At 45.8% G+C, this 12,051-nt stretch overlaps 1 protein-coding gene across 4 annotated transcripts in view; it reads left to right on the forward strand.

The window, feature by feature from the left end:
• The window catches only part of LOC111140879 (kelch like family member 3), a 177,599-nt gene that overhangs the window by 123,205 nt on the left and 42,343 nt on the right, over window positions 1–12,051 (forward strand). For all 4 annotated transcript variants that reach the window (XM_022493117.1, XM_022493118.1, XM_022493119.1 and 1 more), the window contains one exon: window positions 4,619–4,728. In XM_022493117.1, the coding sequence (XP_022348825.1) occupies window positions 4,619–4,728 (110 nt within the window). The remainder of the gene's footprint in view (window positions 1–4,618; window positions 4,729–12,051) is intronic.

Consider the following 12,051-nt stretch of genomic DNA (forward strand, 5'->3'; position numbering starts at 1 on the left):
GTTAGGTCTAAGATTTGAACCTTGGACTGATGCCAAAGGGTTTAGAACACTACTTTCCTCATGTTTTGTTTTGTTTGTAAAGAAAGGTTTTTAGAGTCATCCTTTTTTTTTTGTCTCTCTGCAATCATAACCCTAAGAGAGATTCTTCAGATGCTCTGACACACCTACATTGGATTTTAACTACAGTGGCCTGCTTAGGACAAATTACTGTCATCTTGGGGACTAAGAATGTTTGTTGTTGTCATCATACAGTCTTGGTTTCAAAACCTGGCTATACCACTTAACTGCTCTGTGATCCTAAGCACATGGCTGAATATCTTTCTGAGCTTCCATTTCTTGATTTGTACAATGGGGCTATTGATACTTTGGTAGGACTTTGGGGAGAAATAAGTGCCTAGCACAATGTTAGCTACTGTTAGGAAATGCCCTCCACTTTCTCCAGGCCTGCGTCCTTGAAAAGATCCTGCTGTGCCTCCAGAGCAGGCCTCTTCTCATTCTTGCAGCTTTGGGAAGGTGTGTGTGTATTGCCTGGTACAGAAAGGACGTCAGGTTATCTGGTGGTCCCCTTTGCCCCCATAATTTCTCATCCAAATGGACAGGAATGGGCATACAAAACTTGGAGCTTAGTGTTTGATGCTTACAGTAAAGGTTGGTTAATTAGGACTCTTAACAGGAAGTCTTAAGTGACTTTTCCCCCCCGCCCCTGTTCCCATTCCTCTTTAAGAAAAAAGAAGCTAAAAGACTAGAAGAGTTAGAGTTTATTATTGGAGAGCTCCCCTTCAAGGGGCTACTCCATGGTTGGAAGATACTCTGCTCCCTGCACACCCCACCAGTCTGCCAAAATCTAGCTTGCCTACCTCTCCATTGTATCTCCTGGAGCCTGGCACAGTTTTTCAGTAAACGTATGTTAGAGGAATGAAGATACAGCCTAGGCTGTAGCTAGACTGGGCTATTGTTGTTTTCTAGACATGCTCTGCATTTTCCTGCTTCCATGCTGTCATTTATACCTGGAGTGCCTCTCCCAGTCGTGGCCCTGTGGACTTGGTGTTGGAGTTGTTGGTGCCTTGTCTTATGCCTCTTATAAGCCAGTAGGCTCCTTGTAGGCATCAGTTCTGCTTTCTTCATTTTTGAAGAAACACTGCATCTGGCACATTATACACTAATGGTTATCCAACATTTGCAGTCATCTCAGCAGATGTGAGTTACTTCTATTTGCTTATTTAATGCACACACACCTTTATGAAACAGGAACTCTTATTAGCCCCACTTAACAGGTGAGAAAACTGTAGTCTTAGGAAATTGAATATCATATCCCTAGACAGTTTGTTGAACTTGATGGAATTAAAGTGGGTCTCTAAGACCTTTGGGGTCCACAGCCTTATCCACAGGACCTGCAGTCCCAAGGGATGTCCCTGATGGAGTGGAAACGCTTCTCTGTTGGAGAGCAGTGCTGCCCATAGAACTGGACTTTGTGAAGCAGGAGCATGGGCTGATACAATACTCATCCTTCCTTTCTAAAGTTTCTTAAAGATCTCAAAATGGACTCATCAGTATACATAATGGACTCAGTATAGATCTCTGAGCTTCAAAACAAGCTTGAGACCTAGGTCAGTTATTACAGTCCAACTTTATGGATGATGAAGCTGAAGGTTGGAAAGAAGGGACTATTAAGAGGTGGAGTTAGGACACAAACCCAGGCATTCTCACTCTTAGCCAAGGGTCTTGACTCCATTCTCCTCTAATGCAGCAAAGCAAACAGCGAATCCACAAACAAACAAGTGTTAAAGCTAGTGGATTCTCAGGGAGGTGTCTTCTGGGAGCAGAGGTGTTCCTTTCTGGGAAGCGGCTGGGGAGAGGGCTGACTTGAATATAAAGTCTTCTGGGGAACTTGTGTCTCCCAGGAAATCAAGTTGGCCAGAGCATCCTGTTCCTGCTTTTCTATCTTGTTGAGTGTTGCTAATAGAAAGGGGGCTCTGGGGGGTGGGGGGTTGAGCTGTTCAGACAGCAGGGGGAGGGAAGAAGGAGTTTCCCTCTTTGTTCCCTTTCTCTTTGTTTCCCTGCTCATGCCCTGCAAATCTCCTTGGTCCCAGAGTGGTAGTCCTGGGTGGGAAGCTGCTGCCTCTCCCTACCAGCTGGTGCTTCCTGGGAGGAATTCTGGAGGGATTTCAGTGGGAGGTCCCAGATGGGCAGAGCAGCAGAAAGAAGGGACCTTTAGAAAGAAGGGATCTAGATGGAAATTCTTTAGTGCCCCAGAGGTTAAGAGATGGGGAAGTGTGGGTTCCTTGACTGATCTTTGAGAATTTCTGGTTTGTTCACCAGGCCACTTAGAATACATACCACTATACTTTGTCTTCCTTTGCAAAATCCACACCCATCTATGTTTGGCTTTATGAACTTTGTGGAAGGACTTTTCACACCCCAGATTTTAACTTCTTACCTCCTCCTGTTCTCTTCATTCTTTTCCCTCCTCCAAATGTCAGGTTATTGGTCAGCCAAAAAAAAGGCAGGAAGGCTCCATATGGCTCTGAGCCCCAGGGATGTTGGAGCTGGTTTGTTGACTCTCCTGCTGAGCTCAGCCTTGGCAGGTCCACAGAGTCTTGGTGTCCTGTGTTTTGTCTTGGAGTGGTGACTCCACACCAAATTGTCCCTCCGCTATTTCTTGGTGTTGCCAACAGATGGAGGTCTCTGGTCCAGAGACTTTTTTGGAACAGAAAGGGCATGGAGGGAGAATCCTGTTGATTTCTCAGGCCTCCAGGCCAAGAATGCATTCCCATCACCCGAAGGAGATTGTTCACTTGCTTTTATTTAAAAAATTTTTTTTTAGGAATGGATCCTTTAAAAAATAGTATTATCTACTCTTAAATATTCCCTTAGTTAGGGAAGTCTTTTGAATGTCTAACCGAAAATCCAAGCTTTAACCAAAGGCATTTTCCTGTTCACATATGGAGACACAAGACCAGCTTTTTACTTTATGACCTTTGCTTCCCATTGTAAAGGATCTGCCTTTTAAATTTGTTTTTTGTTATGTACAAACATTCCTGAGCTTCGTGATGGACAGGGCTTAATTGTGGGCTCAGGGATACCAGTAGGCCACTGGGGAGCAGGTGGGGAGCCCTTTCTATCGAAAGATGGAGGAAGTTGTTTATAACCAGATCTCTGAGAGTAAAATACTGACATTTGGAGGCTCTGGATGAAGGGTATATGGGAATTCTCTTGAAATTATTTCAACATAAGGTTTAGAATCAGTTTTATAAGAAATGATTTAAGTCTTCTTTGTTTGGCTTTTGAGAAGCCGATGAATGTGAGAGCAGAGCTGAGCTTGCTGATTGCCCTTTCCATGCAGCTTCCTGGGCATGGAGAGACTCTCACTCTCCCCCGAGGGCCTGGCCAGACCATGTTCCCTTGCTGGGAACTGGGAGGTGTCACTGCTAGAATTACAAGGCCAGAGAGGGTCCACCAAAGAAAGAAGAGGGGGGCCCTGGAGCCTGGAGGGCAAGGAGCATGGATGCTCCTGGGGCCAGTGGGGCAGAACCACGAGAGTGCTGAGAAAGGAGCCCTTTCTGGGGCACATGACAAAGGACCCTATGATCTCCAGAACCTGCTGCACCAGGAGTTGTTGGCTCTTGGGCCACTTTACCTCGGCATAGCTTGTGAAACTACTTTCATCCTTCCTTTCCCATCACAGCATTGGAGTGAAGCAAGATGAGCCCTTGTATCCTCATTATACAGAGAGATAGTGGGGCCTAGGAAGGGGAGAGGCCATTGGCTTAGGGACACATCTTGCAAATGGCAAAGCCAGAACTTGAATCTAGTGGCCTTCTTTCTGAAGAGTACACTCCTTCACTGACATTTCGCTGTCTCTGTGGGAGCAGAATGGTGGCCTGGGCTAATGTCGGGGTAGGAATTGCACTTGGCATTTCCCTTGCATGGATATCCGGCCTGTGTGTTTTGCCTCGGTTTCGGTGTCCCCAAATTCCCCAAATTTTAATGGTTCCCCCTAGCCTGCCTGTCATGGACTGTTCTTGCAGTGGTGGGGCCAGCTGTGTCTGGCCAATCTGGATAGAGGCTTAGTTGGGCCTCCTTGTGAATCAGAGACCATGATAGGCTTGACTTTGGGCACAAAAGGTTGATGCCTTCTGCCAGCCTTGAAATGTTGACTCCGTACCAGAACTCCCAGAGACTTCCAGCCACACAGCAGTTCTGACCCACTTTTGTTTAGCTGAGCTGCAGGGGGCTTCGTCTGCAAATCTGCCAGCTTGCGCCTTGAGGGGAAATGAGCTCAATTAAGTAGGCAGGTCCCAGTGAGGCTTTTCTGCAATACCATTAATAACCACATGGAGCATGGAAAAAATATATAACCTCACTTCTCTCTGCCCCATTTTCATCTGTGTCGATGTTCAGGCTGGAGTATCACACAGAGGGATGCCTTTGCTACCAAATTAAGAGGCTAGTTTCCCTTCAGCCTGGATGTGCTGTCTTTCTCTCTGCCTCTCTGTCTGTCCCTTTCCCTCATGCCCACCCCCAGAGTGCCCAGGACTCCACTGTGAACTTCACAGATTGCCAGGGCTGTGGAAGGGCAGGAGCATATTGTAACTTCTGCTTTTTTTTTTTTTAACAGAGCAGCACTTTCCAGAGGTGATGCTGGGGGAAGAATTTCTTAGCCTAAGTCTGGACCAGGTGTGCAGCTTGATATCCAGTGACAAGCTGACAGTTTCTTCAGAAGAGAAGGTATGACACGACCCCTCGGTGAACCAGGATCCTCACACATGAGGCGGTCATGGGAGGGACAGTGAAACCTTTTCTCTTTCTCAGCAGGAAAAAAAAGGAACTTATTTTTTGGCCCTTTAAATAATTAGGAAAGGACCTTCTGGCTCGTGATCACTACATTTACTGTTTGGACACTTTGAGGAGGGAATAACGCTGGTGATTATTATTGTGACAAAGCTGCCTCCATTAACCGGACATTTATAGTTTACCAAGTGCTCTGCTAAGAGCCTTGTTCTCTTTAGTTCCCTCAGCCTTCACCACAGCCCTGTGAAGCAGGCATTGGCCTTGTCTCCACATTGCAGATGAGGAAAACTAACTTGGAGGAGTTAATTAGCTTGTCTGTGGTCACTCAGCTGGTCACTGCAGAGTTGCAGTCTTCTTGTCCCCTGGTCTTAGCCACGGCTCCACATGGCCTCTTGGGAGCATCATTGGGCATTTAAGCCAGAGCTGACCTTTGGGACACATCTAGTGTAACGGGGGATTGGAACTTTTACTGTTGAGGAAACTAAGGCCCAGAGAAAGGATAGGATCTGTTGAAGGTCTCAACGTGAGTGACCGTGGCAAAATTAGAACCTGGGTCTATTGACAGCTAGTGACCTAACTCACTGACTACACACCACTTCCTTGGTGCGGCAGGCTTGATTTCTGCCCACTGCTTTGAGGGCTCATCTATCCCACCTCTAGGTCTTCCTTCTCACTGACCCTCTGCTTGGATCATTCTCCCCTTGCACTGTCACCTGGTTGAATTCCAAACCAGTTCCTGTTCCACTTCTACCAGGAAGAACTTCTTTACTCTAGGAGATGTAGTCTTCTATATTGAAAGTAACATACACTTTGGTGTTGGCCAGTAGGGTCCAAATCTTATCTCTAGTCTTTACAAATTAACTGGTGACCTTGGGTGAGGTAGTCTGCTTCTTCATCTGCTTCTCATGTATAAAGTGAGAAGGGTAATAGGACATATTTCATGGGGTGGTTATGGGGGTAAATAACATAAGGTGTGTCAAATGCCTGGTGTCGTACCTGGTAGGTCGTACTTGGCAGGGGCTCATTCGATGGTAGCTGAGTTTATGATTGACCGTGCATCTGGAATTTATTCCTTTCTCCTCTGTGTTCCAGGATAATACTCACCTTGTTCTGCTTTTTACTGCAGTTAGTTCTGAGCCCATCTTAGCTCCTCCACTCGACCATGAGTTCCCTGATGGTAGCAACCACATCTTACTCTTCCCCGCATCCTCAGAGATGCTCAATACATGTGTCATGGATTGTCTTAGTCCACTCATTATGTCCAAGCTTGAGGTCCTTTTCTGAGGAAATAATTTAAGTAGAAGCTCTTAAAAGAGACCTTGCATTACCAATGAGTGTCCACAGTCACATGTCCAGAGAATAGGGTGGCGTCACAAGCCCCCACCTGTTGTCCTGCAAAAGTTTGATCCAGAAGAAAAACATTTGTGGATTGGAATCCTGGGCTGCCCCAGGACTTCAGAGAGATTTCCAGAAGGTGGCTGGCACACCCAGCTGGACTATCCCTTAGGCTCAGTGAGGCTTCTACTTCCATTAACTGATGTGAGATATTGCCTGCAGGATAAAGGATGCCTCTAGCCAGGCCACAGCGTCTTCCTGCCCCAGCCCCAGCAGCAAAGACTCCCTCACTGCTTGCCAAGCCTGTTTAATGTCTTCTCTGGATCGTGCTACTAAATGGGCACAGCTTGAAGGAATGAACTAGTTAGTTGATCGACCATGTGGTAGTTGGTGCACTTGGCCAGTTTGGGGCCTGCTTGAGCGTGTCCTTCAGGTGTAGTCTGAGAAAATGTCAACAGCCATATAAGCAACAGGATTTGGATCACGTTGGAGGTATTTGGGTTGGGGGGGGACCCTTGCTACCTTTAAGTCCTGCAGGCCCATCCTGCTGTGAGATCACAGTAAGCTTTCCTCAGGTGAGGGCTTATCTGGGTTTGCTGTGTTGGGTTGGTGGAAGAGACAGGTTGTTAAGAGGGAGAGGCATTTTAGTGGCCTGGAAACCATTTGGGCTTTGGACTCAGGAAGACCTGTTTCCATGCTCCACTTGATGCCCACTGGCTCCTTGATTTTCAGAAGTCATTGGTCTCTTTGAACCTCGATTCTCTTAAATGTAAAGTGGGACTACTAAGAGTACCTCCCTTATGGAGTGAGGAGGATCACAGATACTGGGTATAAAAAATCAGATATGGTATTCAGCAGGTGCTAATAAATGGCAGCTATCATTGTAATTACCAGAGTCCTCTGTTTTGAGGCACCATTGACAGTTGTATCAGTGTTGCCATTGATAATGGTAAAAGAAGCCATGGAGTTAACTGCATCTTTCCAGAAACCAAGAAGCATGGCATTGAATCTACATGCTTAGAACATAGTCTGTAGTGCTCTCTTTCGTCCATATGCTTACATAGGAGTTGCTTGTTCTGTGTAATTAGAGTTTAGAGTAGAGGTATGTTTGTTTAAGATTTTATTTATTTATTTGAGAGAGAGAGTACGAGCGGGGTGTGGGGAGGGGAGGCAGAGGGAGAAGCAGGCACCCCACTGAGCAGAGAGCCAATGCGGGGCTCGATCCCAGGATCCTGGGATCCTGACCTGAGCTGAAGGCAGACGCTTAACTGACTGAGCCACCCAGGTGCCCCAAGAATAGAGGTATTTTCCACATCAATGAAGTTATATATTTGGTTCTCAGAAGTTATTTGTAACTTCAGAGTTATGTGGTATTTTTCATAAAGTAGATTACTGATGATCTTGATCCCTTTGGTACCTTTAAGGTTGGCAGTATAGTTCTTTTTTAATTTTAAGAGTTTTATTTTTCAGTGATCTCTGTACCCACACTTGAACTCACAACCCCGAGATCAAGAGACGCGTGCGCTACCGACGGAGTCAGCCGGGCACCTCTAAGGTTGACAGTATAATTTGGAGGTTTATCAAAGAACAGTGGGGTTTGGCCCATGTTTTCTATTTCTAGTTTTATTTCCCCTTAATTGATTACATATTGCTAGAAGTTAAATAGCTGGAAGCTTTTGGCAATTGGATGTTTGTTGTTTGAATGCTAGCTCTTGAGGCTTTGAAAATTCTTTGAGGTGTTCCGGGAGATTTCATGATTTCTACTTCCTTTAATTACATTTCATAATAGGTAATCTCTTGCATATACAATAGCCTTTTCTTTCACTATTGCATTGTAGTGAACTTAATGGAGTTTGAAGAAATGTAAGGGATCTTAATTTAAGCTAAAATTCAGCTGCATTTGATGTTAGCATTTGCTGGGTCATGCCCGCGTGGCTCAGTCGGTTAAGTGTCCAACCCCTGATCTCCGCTTGGGTCTCAATCTCAGACCCCATTCAAATCCCACCTCAGGCTCCATGCTGAGAGTGGAGCCTACCCTAAAAACAAAACAAAACAAAAAACAAAGTAAAAAAATGCTTCAAAAACAGTTGCAGAAAACAACTGCACTGGTAATCAAATAAACTGTATTGAGCTAAATCCATATTTGAACAATCAGCTATATTATGATTTACTTCTTTGCCTACAGCCCACAGATTTCTTTCTGCAGCCAGATTTCAGATATTAAAATGTGAAAAAACTATGCATCTTTGAATAGAGGAAATGTGGCATTTTAGTAATGAGGATTCTAAGTGGCTGTGGCTAGGCCCCAGGCAGTTTGCTGGTCAGGAGTTTGAAAAAGTAGAGGTTCCGTGGTTGAAGTGGCTGAGTTCCAATCCTGCCTCCACTGTTCTAACGGGGGAGTGACTTTGAGCAAGTTGTTTGTCTCCCACCAGAATGGGTGCACCTTATACAGTCAAGGATTTTCTCCATCTCAATGGTCACTGCCAGGGTGTTACTGGTATCAGGGTCACGGTAGACAAAAAACAAACACCATTTGTTGAATGAATGAGTAAGAGAACTTCTCTATATCTCAGTCTTCTCATCTGTAAAAGGGGGGCAATGATAGTAGAGTTGTTACAGAATTGTTCTGAGGATGAAATCAGATAACATGGGAAAAGTTCTTAGCCCAAAGAAAGTGTTCACTACTTTCTGCTTCACGATTACTGCTGCTGTTATTACTACCACTATCCTTCTCCTCCTCCTCCTCTTCCTGCTCACTGTTGACTGGGGGCATTTCTCAAGGGGAAGCTCTTCCCATACCCCGTGTTAGTCTAGGTGGTTGTACGACCCGGGGCTTGGTGCCTAGCTTGTACAGTGGGAGTAGCTCTTGCTCCCCAACATTCCCAGCTCTCTTGACCCTGTCTGGGCTTCTCCCAGGGCTCAGATACTGTTCTTCTTCTAGCATCACTTGCTGTTACCCATGCCTCTGTCCTCCAGTAGCCTCAAGCTCCTTGAGTGCTTCGAGGATGCCTTAGCCATCTTTGAGTCACAGCAGTGCCTGATAGAGAGACCCCGGCTGCCTCTGTGGAGCTGCTAAGCAGAACTGCCCTGAGGTAGTGAGGGGCAGGCTGGGGCCAGACACCGCCCCGAGCCAGCTGAGGTTATGTGAATAATTTTCACATTTTTCCAGAGAATAAGGACAAATGTGGGAACTAGAGGTCAGAGAAGGCATGGATCCCTGCCATTTTTTCTCCTGTTTTTCCTTCATGTAGTTTTGGTTTTAAAATTCCTGTTATTTGAGGGAAGACAAAAGGACCTGTTATTTGAGGGAAGACAAAAAGGTAGGAGTTACAAAATCATGATTTCTTTGGGTGGGACCCCTCCCTGCTGCTGCCCTACCTACCCCTCCCATCCCCCAGTACAGAGCAAAAGCACAAAGGAGTATGCCCTTCACAGTCACCTGTTCCTTCCACAGGGAGGTGTCTGGGCTCAGAGCTCAGCCTGTGGACAGGTAGTCTGTTTATTGTATTTGCCTTTGAGACCCAGAGTTCATCCCTCACCGTGGACAGCTTCTGGGACCCAGGTGCACGCAGGGTAAGCAGCCCTCCAGGGCAGACCCACTCTAAGGAGAAGAGTGATGACTCTCCAGTTTTAGTGCACATTTGCCACCGAATTGCAGGTTCTAAATCTTTGCTTTCTTAGCCAGTATATATGTCTCTACTTTTCAGGAATTCTCTGCCTTCTTATGAGACACTCTTGAAGTTTTCAGAGTGAGTGCTAACGGAGAAATGGCCCACAGTTTAGATACAGGTCAGAAAGACATAGTTTAGGTCCTTTAAAAAAATCAGAGTCAGGTATGTATTATATCGAGAACTACACTTAGTTTCTCTCTGTGAGATCACCTATTTAATGTGCTGTTGTCTCCTACACCTGTAATCAGAAGCCAGATTCTGGTGTCTTCTGAAATGGATTGGGCCCTTGTCTCCCAGGATCATTGGTGTTGCACGCTCTCCCGTCTGACCCGCTAGCCTCTCCAGCCCGCGGTGGGTGGAGGATGCCCCCTGGAGCTCCTTGACCACTAGGCTAGACTTGAGTGTTTGCGGCTCAGATATTACCCGGTGATTTAACAGTGCACCCTGCTGCCTCGCTTGAACTGTTGGAAGCCCCATCTTCCTGTGAGGTCAGTAGTTGGAGTTGCCAGCTTCTCAGCTTGCAAACAACCATCTGGCCTGGTCCCTGCGCACAGCATTACTCCTCTTACCATTCGCCTTTGGAAAGTACGATTTAGTATAGGCACCTATGAGCAGAACACCACAGCACTAGGACCAAAAATCAACCTTGATGGCTCACCATTCCCCACCTGCATTTCACACAGCATTCCCCCCCCCCCAAAGTGACATTTGTATTGAAGTCAGTGCACAGGGACATGAACAAAGTGAAATACCCACCGAACTAGCTCACAGATCTGGTAACAGAACCCCGGAAGTCCCTTTCCGTCACTGCCAACCACCCTGAGAAGCATAATTACCATTCTGACTTCTCATGGATCAGTTTTGCTGTTTTTTGAACTTTATGTAAATGGAATGCTGATGAGTGTATACCTTCCGTGTGACTTCTTGATGCCCAGCATATCATTTCTACTTCTCACACAGACTCCCAAGTCAGAGATTATTGTCCCCATTCTGCAGAGGAGGAAACTAAGGCCTGTTGACAATAGTAGCTTTATGATTTGAAGCTGACATGTCTGCCTACTGGGCCTCTGCTCACTATGAACAGATGCCCACTCTGACAGGGAGATGGGGGTGAATGACACTGAGCACTCTTAGAACTTGCAATCTGGATACGAAACATGTACCTTATGTGACTGAGAGAAGTAGTTGCTTATGGTCAAAGGTCAAGGAAAGTGTGCTGGAGTGTTTTATTCCAAATTGTTAGGTGGGGAAGACCTCCTAAGAAAGGGAATATTTGAGCTAAAATGTGGAGACTAAGAGTAGGATTTTGGGAAACGATTCAGGTTGAAATGGATCGTAGGAATCCAGACATGGAAGTTTGGAATACCTTATTCTACTTGGGGGAATGGTAACCGATATGATGAGAGTCCAGGGTCGTGGGGGTCGTGGGAGATGGGGCTGGAAATAGAATAGGTTAGGGGGTGAGGACTTTCTTCTCTAGGTCAGTATGTATCCCATAGTGTGCGGTCAAACTGCAATGTGTGTGAGAAGGTCTCATGTCTGACACGTTCAGGAGACATTCCTGGACAAACACAGGAACCAGGTTAAGTAACTGAAGGACTTGCCAGAGCTTTCATTTGTTAATGAGCTCTGTGAATCTCTGAGGGAGATTTGAGGGTTTGTATGATGTGCTCTCGAGGCTCATTTGGTCCCAGAACATCCTTTACAACAGAATGTCTCCTGCCCATAATATTCTGAGGATGACATTGTGGAGAATAGTCTTGAGGCCAATTTTCTTTGGTTGCCCCAAATATTCTATGATTTATTGATTTTCCTATTTTGCAGTTCTTTTCATTAGGAATACATAATTTTTGACTATGAGACCATCTTGAGAGGATGTTTTGTCCATGGGAGTCTGGGTTGCCCTGGGCTGTGGAAGTGCCCCTCAAGGGCAGGTTTACTGGTTTAGAAACTGTTTTTATACTCCTTTTTGTCTTGAGTATCCCACTTCAGACCCCATATCTGTACATGGTGTGAGCCTGGGGTTCTGATTTCTTGAAGATACATGGTTCTTAACGTCCTAGCCTCCAGGAGATGGTGAGCTCCCTTCCCCCTTCCCAGAGCAGATGGATTGAATTCATCTAGTCCCAGTACATGGGACACAGGTGGGTAACACTGTCCACATAGAGCCTGTGGTATAGACATTCTTTTTTTTTTTTTTTTTTTTTAAAGATTTTATTTATTTATTTGACAGAGAGAGATCACAAGTAGGCAG

The sequence above is a fragment of the Enhydra lutris genome, unplaced genomic scaffold (assembly GCF_002288905.1).
Source record: "Enhydra lutris kenyoni isolate GAN:26980312 unplaced genomic scaffold, ASM228890v2 scaffoldscaffold5, whole genome shotgun sequence".
NCBI classification, from domain to species: Eukaryota; Metazoa; Chordata; class Mammalia; order Carnivora; family Mustelidae; genus Enhydra; species Enhydra lutris.